This window comes from Pezoporus occidentalis, unplaced genomic scaffold (genome assembly GCF_034315485.1).
Source record: "Pezoporus occidentalis ecotype Australia unplaced genomic scaffold, CSIRO_AGI_Poc_V1 ctg2, whole genome shotgun sequence".
NCBI classification, from domain to species: domain Eukaryota; kingdom Metazoa; phylum Chordata; class Aves; order Psittaciformes; family Psittacidae; genus Pezoporus; species Pezoporus occidentalis.
The window spans coordinates 9,465,945-9,485,004 of NW_026913855.1; the positions used below are offsets into that span (position 1 = coordinate 9,465,945).

Here is a 19,060-nt window from a genome sequence, read left to right on the forward strand (position 1 = left end):
TGAAGGGTAGAATATCAATGACCCCTCCTCCCCGTGTCCTTTACATTATCTGTTCTGCCTGCAGTGTTCATGCTGTGGCTGTGCCCTGCGGGCTGCTGCCGCGCAGCCCAACGACCGAGGGGTTCCCCCGTTCCGGGGCACGGTGGTAGGCGGAGGAGAGAGGGCGAGCTCTGCCTCCCCAGTTTCACCGAAGGCTGTCCCCTTTCCAAGTGGTCCCAGGCGGCAGTATCCTTGGTGGCGCACGTAATCAAAATAAATAAAATAGTTTAGAAAAAAAAAGGTATTAAAGCGTTTTTATGACAAGGTATTTTTATATTGCTGGGAACTATTTCTTGCTTCCAGTGATAGACCTGGGAGGCTTGCTGGTACATCTGAATATTAGTTCACACATCTCTGCAGAGGGCTGGGAACCTTTATATGAGCTGCCAGTTCTTCGAGCTCACAGGTTTTATTTTTGCTTTGGCCTCTAACTGCGGCTCATTCAAGAGATGCATTTTTATTCTCCGTTTTCGGCCTCTGCATTGGCGAGTGTGTGAGGAAAGGGCTGGGAAGGCAAAATTTGGTTATAGAGCAAGCGGTCCCTCCGTGATGACTTTGAGCCAGATATATTTTTGTTTTTTTTAATTATTATTTACAACAAATTTTTATTACTATTTACAACTGCTGATGTGCGTCCCAGCACTGCCCCGCTGCTTTTTGCTTTTTACAATCTGGCAGAGGTGTGAACTGCTTTTCGGTTTCCTTACTACCACCTTCCTGTCCGATTTTGCGATTTTTAATTCTTTCGAAAGCACTGCTCTTTGCAATGACCGTGGGATCACTTCTCGAAAACAGTAACAATAATGATACTTACATAGATGATATCGGTATTTGCAGCTAATACACCAGTTGCAGACTATGTACATCCGTTCATTCGTTTCACCTGTATGTCAACCGTTTTGTGCGTGTAAGTTCGGAAAGATGCACCCCCTTCTCTGCCCGTCTCATCTCTCTGGGGTCATTGCAGCTTCCCTAATTTAAAAGGGCAGCTCCAACAGTAAAAAGCACGGTGGATTTTGCTTTTGCTGTCCGACTTTGCAGGCTGTGGAGCGGCAGCAACGGCGGGGAAAGGCCTTTGTCTCGGCCAGGGGCCGCCCGGACAGCCAGAGATGCGAAGAGGGTTACCCTGCGCCGCTACTACGCGGAAAAGCGGGATAGTAAAGGCAGTGTCCAGGCAGCTGGGTGGCGGGGGCTCCCCGTGCGTGCACCCCGTGGGGAGAAGGGGGTTTCGGCGGACAGGGAGTGAAGAGCGGGCCCAGCTCCTGCCCCGCGGGTTGCGGAGGGCCGGGGCTCCCTAGGGAAAGTTGGCTCGCCCGGCCTGGGCGCTGCCTGCAGCTCCCTCTCCGCAGCGGCAGCAGTTACAAGCAGCTGAGGCAGGGCTCGCTCCCCGCACCTCGCACCGTAACCCGTCCCCTCCCCTACGCCGTGCGGGCCTCTGCCCTTCCTTCGGAGCTTGTCTTGCCGAAAGTCGAACTGCCACCAAAGCCGGTAAAAAAAAAAAAAAAAAAAAAAAAAAAATTCACTCCTGAGGCCTTTTTCAGGGGCTCTTGGGACCATCGGCCACTCGCGGGCTGCAGAATCCCCTCAGGGATCAAACAGAGGAGGCCTGCGGTGGGGTCACCCCACGGGAGCGCAAGCCCTCACTAACTCTGCCAGAGGGCCGGGGGACAGAAGGAGCGGGTCGACTCTCCCCCAGGGCCCGCCGACGGCGGAACCCTCCTGCCCGGCCCCGCCGCTGAAGGCCAGCGAGACAAAGCGACGGGGGTTTCCTCGGGGTCACGGAGTAAAACCGCCAGCGCCATCTAAAAATACACACCTCCTGCCTGCAGTGTCAGCCCGAAGGGTAAAAGCAAAGGGGAGGCTGAGGGGCGTAAAGACCCGCTACTCGAGCACGCACACGTCGGGGTGGGTGGAGAAGGAAATGCTCCGCGGGCAGCTGATGGAGCACGGAGACCCACCGACTGCTGTAAATGTATGTAGAAAAATTAAACTTAGGTGTGAGTTTGGGGTCCGGAGGAGTCCCCTGCCTTCCCCCTTCTCGGCCCCTTGCACATAAAGCAGCCGCGTCCCCCCGAGCGGACATGAGGGCCACATCCTCTTCCCTCTCCCGGCCCGGCCGGGAAGGCACCGGGCTGCCCCGGGGCAGAGCGGGTAGAAGGGAACCAGGGGTTGCCGCCCCCCGTTGCCTGTGGGCGACAGGTTTGCAGGGGTGGGAGGCGAAGGGGAGCCCCTAGCCGGCTCGCAAAGCCGCGCTCCCTGCCTCCCCTAGTGACCCCCCTTCACCTCTGATCGTTCACTGGCGGAGCATTGTCTCCAGACACAACAAACCCAGAAAGCAGCGCTGGAGCAGGCAGAGCTCCAACGTTTTGACGGGTGGAAGCAAAACATCAACAGATACTTTGCAATTATTTTGTGATGGGGGCTAGGGGAGGCGGGCGGGAGAGAGATCGGTTCAGCAGCAGCAGACGCTAATTGCAACCTTTGCTTTACTAATGAACTCGCACCGGTTCATTCCGCGCTCCGTCCTCGTTCCCCCACACACCCCACCCCTCCCCGGCAGAGCGCTTGGGGGGCGGGAAATGGCGTCGAGAGAGAGCCGTAATATTTATGCAATTCGTTATTTGGTTTTAAATCTATCCCATCCTTCAAAGGCGAAATTAGAAGAGGTAAGGGAAAGCAGCGAGCAGCTTCTAGCTGGCAGAAGCGACGTGTGTGAGCACCGCGCAACTGGGCACCCCCGTACCCTCGTCCCAGGGTGAAGGGGCTTGACAAAGTGACACGGCCTTCCGCTGGCCTGCAGCTGCAGGCCTGTTCACACAGTCGGAGCGGGAACATACATAGCTATACACTCAGACGGAAAAGAGCTGCAGTAGAAACTCGCATCAAAAAGGCAGTGTGAATGTATTTATAGTGGGCAATCCTGCAAGCACCGACATTGTTTAAACAATTCTCTTCTGCTTTGGACGATATTATCAGTGCTTTAACATTATCATTTAACGGAAAACAGTCTCCTTTTTCCTTATTTCAAATATTTAAATTAAAAAATATACTCGGCTGCTTAAATGTTCTGGCAAGTAAATAAATTCCAGGAACGAGGGGGGGGGGGGGAGGGCAACAGCTATGGTGTTTTTTCTAAACCGAGTGCTTGCCTTCCGAGGGACAAGTGCTGTAGCGATATAACCTGTTTATTCATCGATTCATATACTATATAAATATCCTGAACTCATGAGTGTAATTTTTTTCCTACTGGAGGAAATTCAGCTATTTTAAGAGTTAATGATTCTAAATGTGTTGGTTTTCCTGCATTCTCCCCAGAGGTGATGGGGGCTGGAAAGGAGGGGGGATTCCAGTTTGGGGGGGGGGGGGTGTCATTGTTGTTTTAATTCTCCTGAACGCAGCCTAAAGCAGCTGACCCGAAAGCGGGGTAAGGCACTACACACCCAAGCCCCCTGACACCTAAAGGTCAGGTGAAAGTCTCCAGCAGGTAAGTCGCGGGCCGGCTGCCTGCCCAGCTTACTTGCTCTTTGGCTCACAAATTGTTCCCTTCTGCCCACCCAAGTCGTCTCAAGCTGTGTTTATTTAGGGGGCAAAAAAAAAAAAAAGGAATTGCCGACCACCCAATTCCCACTCAGCCGGAGACCTTGTGAGCTCTCACCGGTAGCTCGGGCCACCTTCGCCACCACCCCAGTTCTTTTTAATATTGCTCTTATTTTGCTATTAAACACGCATACAAAGTAAGGCGCAAGTTACGGCCTAAAAGGTCGCTGTTGCGTGTATAAGAATTCCCCCTGAGCAGCCTGCCGGCCCAAGGGAGGGAGGGAGCCTTTGACTGTTGCCTCCCCAGTCCGCGCAGCACAGAGCGCCGGCGGGCTGGCGAAGCCGAGGCCGGGCTGGGACGAAAACGAGCCCCTGGGACAGCAGGGGCTTCCCGCGGGGCTGCGCCACCGTCTCCCCTCACACCGCGGCACCCCGACGGTCCCATTCGTCCGGACGCGGCCACCCCCCCGCCGGGTACCCGGCAAATACCACCTCCGTGGCCGCTTCCCAGATTTTCGGACGCCAGCAGCGTTCCCACCAAACTAAACAAGGGAAGAGTCGTTAGTTAGCTGCAAGTGACACCGAGGATCCCTACTGCTGCATGGATCAGCAGGAGCGACCCTCGAGAGAGTCGGAGCTGGCCTTTAGCGTCCCTCAAGCAGGCTTTTTAGGACCCCTTCTTGCGAAATGAGGGGGTCCCACTCTTCTCCCTAAAGCACCGTCCCGTTTGCTACCTCTGTCTGCACGGCCAGCCCCCGGACTAGATAGAAGTGGACCAGCCTGCTGGCCACAGGTGCGTGTGTAAAGTTTTAAGGGGGAGTACATGCAGCATTGCTGCCTAGGGGTCTCCGGTGCCCGTCGCTGCCCCGCAGAGCCTGCTCCCACTCCGCCGGTGAGGCTATTGTTTCGTTCAATTAGGCTCCGCTTGATAAAAAACAATCGCTCATTAACCCTCGCCCTCCTCCCTCCCGGCTGGTGTGCTGTGAATGGCGACATCGTCTCCCTTGACCCCAGTCTCCCTTTTCTGTCTTTCTGTCTCCTGAAAAATGATTCCGCAAGCTCTGATTGAATTTTATTCCTTCCTGACCTGGCCCGTTTTTATTGCATGGGCACCATCAATCTTGACCTAACGCGACGTTTGTTTATTACTTTGGAAAGAAGCGAATGGCTTTATGAGCCCCAGCGTAATTAAACCAGGAGGGCTACGCTTACCGCGGCACCGCCACCACCTTCGGGACGGATTCACCACACAGACAAGCCGCCGGGGAGGAGAGGCAGAATGAGAATATGAAAGAAAAAAAAAAAAAAAAAGGAAAAAAAATGGAAAAAACACCTCACGCGGGAAGCTTAAGTGGCACCTTCCGAGCCCGCGAGCTCGTGTGCGCGATGCCGCTGGATCGAAACCCGTGCACATCCCCGGGGAGTACCCAGCAGCTCCCATACTTTAGGGCCGCTATTTAGAGGTAGCGCAGCTCTTGCGCAGCTCGCCGTGTAAACCTGTGCGCGACCTCCGCGCTGCCCCGGCTGCGCGCCTGGGCGTGCCACCTGCGCTTCCGCACAGCGGAAGCCCACCCCCGACGGCGCCCACCGCCGCACTCCTCATACCCACTCTGCCCCAAAAAACACTCGCCCACCTTAAAATGATGGAAGCATTTAGCCAACGTGCCCGGCCCCAGCACTGGGAACCGGGGAAATGCGCAGTGACCACGGCGAGGGGGTTGAATTACTTTACAAGCGAAATTAATTGAAAGCTAATGTGCAATTAGCGGTTGCTGTTGAAATGGGTGATTTCGGGAAAAGGATGGGGGAGCGTTTCTAGGAGCCGCAGCGCTCCTGGACGAGCCACGTGCGTGCATCGGCGCTGCACGCTTTTGCCTGCGCAATCAAGACGATATAATACAGAGTGCGCATTGTTACCTTACGCTCACCTCCACGTGGGAGCCCAGGGGGGCTCAGCCCCCGGCCGTGCGCAGCCGCTCCTTGCTGCGCGGCGCAATATCCCACACCGGCCTTGGCATACCCAAATTGGGGCTCACCCGCACCGCGCAAGGAAAGCCTCCCCCTTCTCCTCGAGTGCAAAGCGGAGCTTTAAGCTCGCCCTGCTCCAGCAGCGTACTTTTTGGGGAGGTGAGCGTGCCGCCGCAGCACAGCCGGCTGGTCAATAGGTGTAACCCCAGGGTTACCAGTAGCGTTACAAAATTAAGCCCGATTATGAAAATATTCCCGTGTTAACTTCGAAGCTCCTTTCCCGAACTTCGTGGCTTTCAGAAAGAGCCCCAAATTTTGTAAAGCGCCAATATCGCAACATTCCCATAATGTCTCCGTGCACCACACAGCCCCACCACATTCCCTATCAGACCTGGCCTGTGGAGGTAGGGAATGGGGTTTAACCTATGAACTGTTCAACTATTTGCATGCACTTCTGCTATTTTTGGTTATGACCTTTGCATAACATAATATCAACTGTACTTGCTTTAATAAATTTTGAGGAGGAAACTTAGGAGGGTACTACTATTCACGTTTTCCTTAGTTTTGAGAGATCAGCAAACACAAGAAACCACCAGAACCAGCTAAATGGAACTGACCCTGAATTATATTTTATAAAGTGATGTGGTTTTGTTTGTTTTTTTTTCCTAGACGAAAAACAAAGCAATAGTTTGGGGGCTGGGGTGGGAAATCAGCTTGAGCTAAAAACACAATACAAAGCACCGTGCTAACCTGGCACCTACTGGGCTGCTCCGCAGGCCAGGCTGGGGCCAGGCGTCCCTGCTCGCTGTAGGGGCTGCCACCAAAGACGCCGTGGCCTGATGGAGGCACCTTCCAGCTGCTGCGGGGCCACGTCCTGCGCCCACCGGCTCCGCGCAGGGTCAGACCGCGTCTCCTTTGGCGTTCGGGGCAGGCCCAGTTCTGCTGGGAGACAATCACAGGTCAGAACAGACACTCGAATTTGCCTCCTGCTCTTAAGGGAAGGGAAGCGCAAGGGGGACAAGGGACCGTGCCCGGCGCTGGACCCCGATGTCCGCAGTTCGTGCCTTACACACAGGAGCGCTGCCCTCAGGCAGATGCCCCGCTCCGCACCCGTCCCGGTGTGCTGCCGTAGCCCGGGGCCCGCCAGGCCTTTCCCCCCACCTTCAGCAGCAGCAAAGCTTCCCGCCGGAGGCCGGGGCCCGGCCCCAGACCCTCGACGCAGCGCCGCGCAGGGACCCCGCGGCATTGCCCTGAGCGCCGCGCTCACCAGACCGCCTTCCGCTGCCAAGCCCGCACGATTCACTGACTACCGGGGGTACCCTTAGCACCGCTAAGCTTGTTTTCGTTATGAACAATTTCTGTGTGGATGGGGAGAAAAAAGTTTGTAATAATACAGTAATTTATTTAAAACCCAAGCACGCGCTGTGGTGAGCCAGCCCGTCGCACTGAGAACCGGGAGGTGACCTAAGCCACCACCACGCACGTCACTTCAGGAAAGGGTTCTCCTCCGGAGGCAGAAGATCCCGCCACGACCTACCTGCGGCCGAACGGGGCATTTCCGTTTGCCCTTTCCTTGGCTGCGAGCCCCCTCCAGCTGGGTGCCCCTTTTGCAGCCAGGGCCACAGGGAGTGCAAATTACGCGGCCGCCCCTCCGTGCCGGGACTGCGGAGGGCAGCGGGCAGCTCCGATGCGGCCGGGACATCAGCAATAATTACCCAGAGCACTTGTTGGAGCTCCACATAGCCCCTCCAAGTCCCCTAAGCGAGCAGCACCACTGCCAATGCAATGAGTGATTAAACAAGCTGAGGTAGTGAACAACTGCTTTCCCTCTGATTTTCTAAGAAAAACCTAAAGACAGGAAAGCCGGCGCCTCATCGCAACGAAAAATAATAGGCGAATAACACACGCAATCCCTCTCGTTTTAGTTTGTACTTTAAATACCGGGCGAAGAGGAGGCAGGAATGGCGTTAGCACTTAGCAGGCACCTCGCGGGCAGAGCCGGGGGCCGAAGGAGCCGCCGCCGGCCCCCCCCCCCCCCTTCCTGAGGACGGGGAGCGAAGAAGGGAGGTGGAGAGAGCCGCGCCGGGCCCCGGGCCCGGTAGTCCCGGCTTCAAGCAGAGGGGAGGCGGCAGCTGCCAGCCCGGCCCACCCAGTGCCGGGCGATGGGCGGTTGGAACAGAAGGTGAGCCCGAACGGGAATAGGTGACACTGTATTTCCCTTTACTGGTGAGAAACTGGGAGCAGCGATCAAAGCGTGCCCCCGGAGAGAAGGCGACCAGCTCCGGTCGTCCTTCACACTTCAGCTTCACCGTAACCAGATGATAGAGTTTGAGTTCCCCTCACCCAACTCAGCAAACAAATAAATATAAATAAGGCCGGTAATCTTAATAGAGGTACTAGCGCAAAAGAGCAAAGTCTGTGCGATACTGAAATAAGGATATTTTAAGCCAACATAATAAAATAACTTCCCACACCCCTCCAGTTCACTCGATCTGCTGAAAGTGTTTTCTGAATATTAGATTATTGCTTTGGAGGGGAAGAGTAGCTCAAAAGCGAGGTAATAAGGTTTAACTGTAAATACCTTCGTATTTATTTACAGTGTAACACTTAACAATGCAACAGTAATTACCGCTAAGTGTTGCTTTTAGATAAGAGATACTGATAGGAAACTGTATTATCTTGAAAGCAAACTTTAGGCCTTAAATATATGTAAAATAATCTTCTTCCCAAGTCTGACTGACAAGGCAGGTTCTTTCAAGTCAATGAATTTATTGCATTTTGGTGGTTATTTACAAAGGGGGAAGGTGATCCCCATTGCCCGTAGGTTCTTAATTGCAAATTGTCCAGGAGGTGAGATTCTTGATCTGACAAGACGTCAGTCTGTGCAGCACTCATCTGCTACCCTGGTAATATTTTCCTTTTTCCCCCCGATTTCAGAAAAAAAAAGGAGTGAGGGATTGAGACCAAAATAATAATAATAAAAGGCAAAACGAACAAACAAAACTGCACAAGAAATACGAAAAATTCTCCCACACAACCTCTTTCTAAAATAATTTCAGCTCCAGCAATCAGGACACTTCCAACAGACCAGTAAAGTCCATATAGGACAGGAGTAAAGCAGAGCTATAATGGTGTGAGGGTAAACTGTATAAGCAGGTTCCTTCCCTGAAATAAAATACTTCTTAAAAAACATCTATTAGAGAAGCGTCTTCACGGATGTGACTGTGCGCATTGCTATCGATTCTACGAAGCAGTGATTTATACGCTTACATTGCATTTAAGAATATACGTACTACAGAGTACCTGGCATCTACTAGACACTGTGGAGTTTAGAAACATATGCAACGCCTATACGTAGCTATAAATAAATATGTAATCCTTCTTTAAATATAGATAACATATGTAAATCTTACATATAAATACATTTGAAATACACACACAGAGATCGATAGCTCGATATATACACAGTTACACAAGGTCAGGAATCTAGTGCGTGTACTTCTACCTCGGAGTTACCGCTTCATCTAGCCTTACACAGGCATATTATTTAAAAAGCCGTAATGTTGTCATACTACTGTGCATGGTCAAATGTTTCCAGGTCTTGCCCATTAATTGCTAAGAAAACGTGTTTGTTTATTTGCCAACTCAGAGCTGCCATGGGAAAGTCTTTTTTTCCTAGCGGATAAGGCGAGCTGACTAAGTGGAACATATTGCAGAAGAGACTGAAAAGGGATTTTTCGACCTGGCAGTTCCTAAATGGTCTTTGGAATTTGTGCGGAGGGGAACGAGCTGTTCCAGCGACAAAGTTAGTTATAAAATCCCTTTTCCCTCTCTTTCTGTCCCTGCCTCTGTCTAAATGAAATTATTAAAATATACAGACGTGTAAAGGATCATTCCAACTGAATGGTAATTTATTAATAAACAAACAATGCAATACCTTCAGAATATTTTCAACAAAAAAAAAAAGGAAAAATATTGATAGAATAAGATTAATACAGTTTCCCTTTTCATATATAGTGAAAAAAAAAAAATCAGCGTTTCAGTCAATTTTAAAGTCACTTTTCATGGGAGGGGGAAACACTTTCTGGCGTTTGGTCCGCAACATCCAACTACAAATTAAAAATAAATTACTATGTCGCAATTTACATTTTAAAACAAGTCCTTGTAGAAGAGGAAGGAGGGGGGGGGGAAGAAGATGGTACTCTACGCTGGACTTTTCGCCCCCTTTTAAACACGGGGCATGGCAATACCGTAATAGGTGGAGAAGGGGAAGGGGGGCGGGAAAAAAGTACTTCTCAAAGCAATTTTAAAAAACAAACAAAACAAAACTTACGTGTTATTGGAGTAACACTGTCCTTTAACAAACCAAGACATGCTTTGGGGCTGTCTCTGTACAAAACCTTTTCTCGTGCTCCCGCTTCCCTCTGCGGGCGCGGTGGGGCCCGGCGGCGCGGTGCAGCGCGCTATCCACGCGGTCTTCCCGCGGTGGGGCCCGCTCAGAACTTGCCGCAGTCGTAGACGAAGGCCCCGGAGGTGCGGTAGAGCGGCTGGCTGCCCGGGAAGGCCATTTGACAGCTGCCGCCGCTCCCCGCCCCGCCGCCGCCGCCCCCCGCCCCACCGCCGCCGCCGCCGCCCGGCGAGGCGCTGAGGCCCAGCCGCGGCGCCTCGAAGACCTCCCGCGGGGCGGCGGCGAAGCCCTGCTGCGGCCCCGCGTAGCCCGCCGCGCCCGCCAGCGGGCCCAGCTCCCCCGCCGCCGCCGCCGCTGCCGCCGCCGCCGCCGCCGCCTGGTTGAGGTACCAGGAGGCCAGGCGGCCCTGGTGCGGGTGCGGGTGGTGCCCCTCCTGGTGGCCGCCCGCCGCGCCGCCCAGCCCGCCGTGCCCCAGCGTCCCGCCACCGCCGCTGCCCCCCGCCCCGCCGCCGCCACCGCCGCCCGTGGGCATAGCGTAATCGGGCAGCGGGTCCTCGGCTGGGCTGGCGGCGGAGGCGGGCAGGTGGCCGGGTCGGTCGGAGGCTCCCGCCGCCGCGTAGAGGCTCATGGCCTGCATGTTGCAGTGGTAGGTGCCGGTGGCGGCGCCGGCGGCAGCCTGGCCGCAGGGCGAGCCGTAGACCGAGCTGTGGCCCGGCGAGTAGCCGCCGAGGGAGAGGGCGGGCGGGATGCCGGTGCGCGGGGCGGCTGCGGCGGGGGCCAGGAGGCCGGCGCCCAGCTCAGAGGAGGCCTGCGGCGAGCCCCGTAGTGAGGTCATGATGTTGTCCACGCTGAAGCCCGGGCCGTGGTGGTGGGGCGGCGGAGGCGGCGGCGGCGGCGGCGGCTCGGGGGCCTCCAGGCTGAGGGAGCGGCTAGAAGGGAGCGTGCTGCGAGGGCTGCCGCCGCTGGAGAGGCTGCTGCTGCTGTCGGGGCTCTCGATCTTGGGCACGGCGCCGAGCGGCGGCGCGGCGCCGGGGGGGGACACGGCCTGCGGCGGCGAGGCCGTACCGTTCTCCGTCTTGATGTCCTGGATGCGGACGGGCGGCGGCGGCGGCGGCGCGGCGCTGCCTCCGGCGGGGCCGCCCTCGGGCTCGGCGGCGGGCGGCGGCGGGCGCGGCGGGGCATGGTCCTTGAGGTGCAGGCGGTCCTTCTCCTCCTTGTCCTTGACGGCGTCCTTCTTCTTGAAACGGCGGCGACGGCGAAGGAAGCTGCCGTTCTCGAACATGTTGTAGGAGTCGGGGTCGAGGGTCCAGTAGCTGCCCTTACCGGGCTTCTTGTCGTCTCGGGGCACCTTGACGAAGCACTCATTGAGGGAGAGGTTGTGGCGGATGCTGTTCTGCCAGCCCTGCTTGTTGTCCCGGTAGAAAGGGAACCGCTCCATGATGAACTGGTAGATCCCGTTCAAGGTGATCTTCTTATCGGGAGCGTTCTGGATGGCCATGGTGATGAGGGCGATGTAGCTGTAGGGCGGCTTCACCATATCCTTGGGCTGCGGCGGAGGCGTGTACGGCCCGTAGGCGCGGGCCATGCCGGCCGGGTACTGCTCGTGGGCCGGGTGGGAGTACATGCTCATCGGGGCCGGCATGGCCGTGTAGCCCCCGCCGGCCGCCGCTGCGGCGGCGCGGTAGTAACTCTGCTCTCCGCCGAGGTACGGCACCACTCCCAGGGAGTTGGGGCTGGACACGGAGTAGCGAGCCTGCATGTCCTCCCGTCAGTTTTCCCCCACCCTCCCCGCCGGACCAAACAGCGCGTCCCTTCCCCCTCCACCCCTCCGCCGCTCCGCGGACCGAGCTGGACCGGGCGGCCGGGCAACCCCCCCCCCCCCCACCCCCCCGGCGGAGCGCGGAAAAAGGGAGGAAGAATAACGACGGCAGCGCCGAAAGTCTCCTCTTCTTCGCCCGGGAAAGCCCACCGGCAAGCTCCCGCACTCCGCGCGGAGGGGGGAAAAAAGTCAAAAAAAAGGGGGGGGGAAAGGAGGGGGGAGGAAAAAGGGGAAAAAATGATTTTTAAAAGAAATCGGATTAAAAAAAAAAAAGTAATCGCAGCGAAGAAAGCAACTTCCAAACGCAGAAAGAGTATTAAGAAAATAAAACCTTTGCAAAGAGGCTCCCACGCTCCCAGTTCCTTGTTCCACGGGGATCTGCAACAAGTTGTCTGCAAAGGAGGGACAAAAGTAGAGGGATATGTTTTGTTGGCTTTTTTTAAGCGAGCAGAAGAAAAAAATCCACCTTCCCGGTCTCCCAGTGCAAAGTCTCCCTCTCTCTCTCCCTCTCGCTTTTTTTCAGTCTCTTTTTCAGTCGCAGGCTGCTTTGGGAAGCATCGGAAAAACTCCTGAACTTTTGAGCATCCGTCACCACGGCGAGAACTTTTTTACGCACTTACAGTTTTCTCCCCTTTTTTTTTCCCTCCCTCTCCTCTCTCGGTCTCCTTTTTTTCTTTATTTTTTTTTTCCTCCTTTTTTTTTTCTTTTCCTCCTCTTGCAGGCGGCACAGCTCCGCCCCACCGAGCCGGGTGGCCAATGAGGGCCGGGAGACACCCGGGGCTCTGAATGAGGAGGGAAAAAAAAAGAGGAGCGAGCGAGAAAAAAATAAAAAGAGTGAAAAAGAAGGAGGGGAAAAAAGTTCCCCGCCGCAGCCCTGGGAGTTGCAGCTCTCGGGGACCGGCCACACACGCTCGCTGGCACACGCGGGCGCCTTGAGCGGAGGGTGCCCGCGTATTGTGCGCGCAGACCAGCGCAAGTCCTACAGCCCCGTGCCCGCCCGCCCACTCGTGTCCTTACGCGCGTGGTCACCCTTGCACACGCGTCCCGGGCGCACGCACGACATGCATGCCTGCACCAGTGTGTGTGTATCTGTATCTACATGTGCATATATATATTTATATATATGCACACACACAAGTTCGTACCTATATACATGTATGTATATGCTCTCCCGGAGCTCTTACCACCCACGCGCCCACGCCGCGCTCTGCCACTCGTGTTTCTCGCGCACTTTTTACTTAGGTTTGTTCTCTTTCCCCCCATCTTTGGTCTGTTTTCTCCGGCCGGGCTCTCTCCTTTCTTCCTTTTCCGTCCCCTTCCCTCCCCTCCCGGCTGTCGCCGGTGTCGGCGGGAAGGCTCCACGCCGATGTGCCGGCTCGGGCCTCGCCTTCCCGGACCAGGGAATATGTATGTGTATGTGTGTGTGTGTGCTTGCGGGGTGGGATGCCACTGCCCCAGCAGCACCAGCCTGCCTGCAGCCAGCTGCCTGCCTGCCCAAACGGCTCTGAAGAGATTACATTCCTCTGGTTGACAAGGTTTTGACGAGTCCTCCAAAGCTCCTTTTTATTAATAAGCCACAGCGAGAGCTTCCCCCCACCCTGCGCCTGCAAAACGGGCGGCCGCTGCCCCCGCTGTTTGTCAACGCGTGTGCGGTCCTTTGCGCGGGGTCTTTAGCTCGCTCCTTCAGGTAGTCTCTACCAGACCTGGTGGGATGTGATAAGGAAAAGCCGGTACTTGCTTTATTAATTTATTTGTTTATTTGAGATGGAGAGGGCAAATACTTCTATTAATCTGCCTCACAGTGGACTCCGTGATATGTCAGGTGTGTCAAAAGAAAAAAGGAAGGAAAAAAGTCCAATTAAATGAATGTTTTTTAAACTGGCTGGTTCTGCTATGAAGAATTTATTTGCATTGCTGTTGCCTTTACCTAAACATCTGGAAGAATGTTTGAGCTGTAATCAGAATTATGCTTTAACGGGAGCTCAAAGGTAGCAGAGAGTGAGGGTTTGGTTATTTATTTTAATTTTTTTTTCCTTCAAATTTGCTGTTATATTTTAAGAAAGAAGATTTTTTTTTCATACTTTAAACACGGAAGGATTGGGATACACATTTGCACAGCAGTGTATTTGACCAATAGTTCAGATATCCAAAATACAACCCAGTGTTCCTCATTCATTTCGTAGCTGATACCTCTGAAACTCCATTAGCGTTAATAACATCCCGGTTGAAAAGAACTATTTTAAGGGATGGAATTTGTACGGGAAAGACGTGTGTGTGTTTGTGAAATGAATTGCCCACCCTGATCTTGTGACACTACAAATATGTCAAAAACCCCTTTTTGCTTCATTGATTTCAAACTCCCTTTCCACACTTTTTACTGTGATCGATGAGTTTGGGGATCGTGTCACTGGAACGTGTTAAAGGCGCATCTTTTGCTTGGTGATATTTTAGCAGGTACGGCTTTTGCTCTACAACACCAATCCGTGGGTTATTAAAAAAAAAAAAAAAAAAAGTATTTTAAATGAGATGCGAGTAATGCGAAGGAGGTAATTTATATAGCCTAATATCTGCTCCTTTTCATATCCAAACATAACTGGTCTCTTTTTGGTAATAAATGTCAATCCTTTAATGGTGAATACATTATCCCGTTTAGCCCGTTGTATTTCATCGTCTGGAATCTTTCACCTGCTCCTGCCTAATTACACGTTTTTCCCTTTCCCCCACCAAGGCAGAATTAATCAATGTGCAAGCACTGGACTAGATGTCAATTCCAACACCTTATATTTTCAAAAACCTCTTTCTTGCTTTGCTGAAAAGAAGGGAGGAAAATGTAAAAGAAAGGGGGCATTTTAGCACGTTTCCATGTAGCCCAGGTCATCCGGTTTTCCCACGGTGTTACCTGCAGTAAAAACTAGTTCCCGTGGGCTGCCTGCTCGCTCTGGGACGCGAAGGCTTTACCGACTTTTTCATTTAATCTGGACAACAGCGAAGCTGTTTCTCGGGCAGAGGCTGGAGCCACACCGAGAAGTTTCAGCACAGTGAAGGGGGAGGAAGGGGGGCATTAATCCGCTGTGTTCTGCATCTAATATATTTTGTAATAGCCACTCTGATGCTGTAATTGCGAACTGACGCAACCAACGTGTGTTGAGTTACATACCTCAAACCAGCAGGACCCTGGTTTCTCTCGTCGAGGCACAAAAGTCACCATTGTGAAGGTTCACAGAGTGATCTGGGGTTTGCGTGTGTACGTGGTGGGGGGAAACAACGGGTTCAGGGGGGCGGGAAGGTCAAGTTCTCCCCCTCGGTGTGTTTGGATACCACCCAGAAAGGGCCCTCAGCGCTGGGGTATCACCCGCCCGGTGGCCCGACGAAGCCGCCGTTCCTCCTCGCCTTTGCCCCTTTCCTGAGCCCGGCCTCCGAAAGAGAGAGCCGCCTTGAGTTGACTCGCTCGGGTCTGCCGCCGGAACGGAGAAGGACGGCGGCAGCCGCTGCCACTGTGGCCCCCCACCCCTTCCCTGCGGACCCCCGGGCACCGGCCACGGCCCGAGGCCGGGCGAGGGGCGCTGGCTGCGGGGTGGGAGCCTCGGCGGCAGCGCCGGTCCGGGGAAGCCGCGCTTTCCTTGAAACCCTCCGAGGCTTCGCCTGTGTGGTCATTTGCAACCTTATTTACAGAGATGTCAGAAAGAAAGATGACATCTGAGCGGTAGGCGCAGGGGCTACCATTTGACCTGGGCAAAGCCCAGGTGGACCCACACAATTCGCTGCGGGTTGTCCTCTTCACTCCTCTCAAAGACCTGGAGGTGAACTGCTTTCCAGCCCCGGGCTGTTTATGTTTAGACGTAGTCAGAGCTTCGCTTCTCTCCCTCTCTTTTGGCTCCAACATCACAGCAGTGTCCCTGTAACTCTGAAACCAGCCACCCAGCCCGGCTCTTGCATCTCAGGATGCAGCTTTCCATGTTCCTTAAACAGCGGGCAACACCGCAGGAGAAAACCGCTGACATCCTTTCGGGGGGCAGGGAGGGAAGTGAGCGCATCAAATCTGTGCTTCGCTAGTAGAAAAACCTATTGTGCCGAAAGTCCCCTTTCTGTTTACAGCCACTGGACATAGGTGACAGCCCTCCCTCCTTCCCTGTCTCCCTCCCGTACTCTCAGCCAGCACCTCTGGCATCACAGCCTGTAGAATTAAGCCGAGCTCTAAATGCAAGGTCTGTTTGCGTGGCGCTCAGTTAAGCCAACAGGCGTGATTGTTATTTATTTACGTGGGTTAACAATTCCATAAATAAGCCGAGGTAGTTTTCCAATCTAGGGCGTCTTTTATCTTAAGAGACAAATAACACAACTTAATACGAAAATGAGAGCTCCATTCCCTCTGGCATCTCTTAGGCTGTAGGTCTTGAATGAGAATTAAATTATCCTTTGCAGTAAATACGGCAGCGGTCACAGCCTTCGTCTAATTCGCAAGAGAAATGCCTTAATTTCACATTAAGCGATTTTTGAGTTTCATTTACAAGGGAGGACCGAGACCATGAAGAGGTCGGAGCCCGCGCGTTTCGTCTTCCCGTGATAATCACTGCGGTCTTTCCTACGGCTCGTCTCCTTGACGCAGGTTGCGTCCCAGAGATGTCACGGCACCAGGATTAAAATAAAAAATCAGGCTATGGGAAACTTTGTGTTGTTTCTGCTATTCAGGTAGACTGCTATCACACACACATGCACACAGAAAAATCCCGCAAGCGCGTAAGAAACCTTTAATTTGGCAAATCCTCTAGCTTTGGCATCTCACAGTAGAATACTAACATCTGGGGGGCTGAGGGTGTTAAAAACTCACTCCTAAACCGACAAGAAGACAGCCAGACATGGATTTTTTTTTTTTCTTTTTATTTTACTTTCCAAGGTCCCTTGTCCCTTTTGTGTTCCTTTTCCTCCCTGATTTCCTTCCTTTCTCTGGGAGGGGCAGCAAGGGCGGAGGGGGGCTGAATCCACTGGATACTCTGGATTCATATAAATGAAAACACACACGGAGCAACGAAGCTGGGAGCGTGAACCTTTGCAGCCCTATCCTGCTCCATCTCCATCTCTTGCCTTAGAAGACGGGAGGAGAGAGAGAGAGACTTATTTGTATAAAGGGTTTATTTACATTAGAATGAAGCGACAGTTCCTAGTCTGAGAAGTGATAAGTACTTGGCAAGTCATTAGGTAGCAGATAGAGATCAGCCCCTGGATACATTATTCCCTGCCTGTTGCATACCCGTTTTTGAGGGCCGAGAGGTTTTTCGGGAGGGTGTGCGGCAGAGGCGGGGGTGCGGGACAGGGGGTGGCCGTGAGGGCTCGCAGCCCCGAGGAGGGCTGTCACTGAGCGCTGTCCCGCTGCGGACGGCCCTTGGCGGAAGGGAATTGAAAGACCCCCGCCCTCTGCGCAGAGCAGCGCTGGGGGAGGAAGCCCCTCCCGGCCCTCAAGCCTCCGGGGCCCGAGCTGGACAGCAGACAAGGAAGGGAAGCCACAAATCCGTTTCCCCCCAACCACCGGGGAAGGGGCGACGATGCCGTCGCGCACAGCACCGCTCCGCACCCGCGCTGGGCGGCCACCTGCGAGGCAGCAGGGCTCTGCGCGGGCTGCGAGCGCCCCCTCCCGGTCTACCCTTGCCACTGCCGCCCGCTCCGCGCCTCTGCGCTGCCCGGGTTCAGCCGCGCGTAGCCTCCCCCAGGCGCTGGGCATGGCTGCTCCCCGAAGGAGCCGCCGCGGTCTCCCCCGAAGGGGAGAAGGGGGTTAAAACCCACCCAGATCCGTCCCGCCGCCTCTTCGCTGCCAGAGGCGCGGCCAGGCGGTGCCGCCTTGGTGAAGCACGGCTTGCTGCTTCTAGGGGTGAGCACCGGGGCGATGCCGGCTCTGTCCCGGCCAGTAATTCCATCGCTCTGCCAAGGAATGTCATTACCGATTACCAGGTTTGCCAATAAAACTTGCGAACGAAAAAGTGTTGGTTTCCAGGAAAAGCACTTCTGTTTTTTAACCTCCCCCTTGCTGTCTAATTACTGATGTGTTCGACCTCCGAAGAACAGCTTCATAAAACTGGCAAATCCGGAGGCAGATGCCTTCGCACAGTTGTACGTCTACAGAGGTGTGTTAATACACACATGAGCACGCACACAAGCTAATATATACGGACAGCTAAATGCATGCATGGTTTTCAGAGTTTTACAAGGCATTTATGGGTATTAAGTACAATCGCACCAAAGAACCAGTCTCCTTTGAGGCTCCTAGGAGCTATGGTAATACAGGCAGTAAAACTTGGGTATCTGCATATGCCCTTTTATGAAGCCACAAATGCTGTCTTTGCACAGTTATTTGCGTACTGCTGGAAGCAACCCATTAGAGTTGGTTACATACAGAAAACAATGTCTCACTCTGCAAAAAGTAGAGTCTAATAACAAAATGAAAGAACAGTTTAGAAAGTAGAACTTTCAAGATCTATCAGTTGTTTTCCATAAAACACAGGGAATACACACAAAACATGGAGTTTTAAATGCACCCTGTATAATAAAGACGTGGGACTTGTGGCTGCAGGAGCCCTATGGGCTATGATTCCATGCAGGTCCCCCTTTCTGGAAGGTCTCTATTCTCAAAACTCTGCAGTGTGCTGTTTAAAGGTAAAACAAGTTATCATTCAGTTCCTCAGTATGTGGTTTCTGCAGCTTCCAATTCTTTATCCTGCTGCCACAAGGCCACATGCAGTACTATTTCTGCAAGTCTGTCACCAGGCTGGTAGGCATGATTCGAAACAGAAAATCTGCACTGAAGCAGAAAAGAGCTTAGGCAGTATGTATTTCAGCACCCCCTCAAACGGAGTCCTTTCTTTGTTCTCCAAAGACCAAGTAAAAGCAAAGCTTTCTGTCATTGTTTTTTGTTCAGGTGGCATTAACCTCGTTCGCCCGAATGCTCAATCGAAGCATGTTGCATGTTGGATGTGTGGCTCTGGCACACTGCAGCTCATGCCCTAGATCCTGCCCCAGCAAGGGGCAGGCCAACTGTGATGGCAACACAGCTCAGGTTTGTGTGTGAGGATGGCATCAGCCAAGCCAAACAAGGTCAGTTTCCCTATTTTGAAAAGCAGAAGGGATTGCAAATCCCTATGCAGTGTTAGGTGATCAATTTGTGGGTGCTTCACTTGATAAATACAAAGACAGGTCTTTTCAGATGGTGCAGCAAGAAGAAAAAGACACTTGATGACTTTTTTTTTTAAAATTATTTAACTGAAAAACCTCTAAATAGAGCCAGAGATTAGATTCTTAGC

The 19,060-nt window shown here is 53.5% G+C and overlaps 1 protein-coding gene across 4 annotated transcripts; it reads right to left on the reverse strand.

Annotated features, from left to right (window-relative positions):
* Positions 1 to 6,178: 6,178 nt before the first annotated feature.
* Positions 6,179 to 12,751, reverse strand: FOXC1 (forkhead box C1). 4 transcript variants are annotated; one of them, XR_009964596.1, is made up of 2 exons: positions 9,878 to 12,751; positions 6,179 to 6,483 (listed from the first exon to the last, which is right to left on the reverse strand). XR_009964596.1 is itself a non-coding variant. In XM_062617768.1 (2 exons), the coding sequence occupies exon 2, from the start codon at positions 11,709 to 11,711 to the stop codon at positions 10,041 to 10,043; it is 1,671 nt and encodes a 556-aa protein (XP_062473752.1). In that variant the 5' UTR covers positions 11,712 to 12,163; positions 12,238 to 12,751; the 3' UTR covers positions 8,294 to 10,040. The 4 variants fall into 4 exon arrangements, 1 of the variants encoding a protein (XP_062473752.1); XR_009964598.1 differs by having other exon boundaries at positions 6,179 to 6,486; XR_009964597.1 differs by lacking the exon at positions 6,179 to 6,483 and adding an exon at positions 8,294 to 9,653.
* Positions 12,752 to 19,060: the final 6,309 nt, after the last annotated feature.

Bases quoted from the DNA above. Each gene is read 5' to 3' on its own strand.
- FOXC1 (XM_062617768.1), bottom strand. From the start codon at position 11,711: ATGCAGGCTCGCTACTCCGTGTCCAGCCCCAACTCCCTGGGAGTGGTG.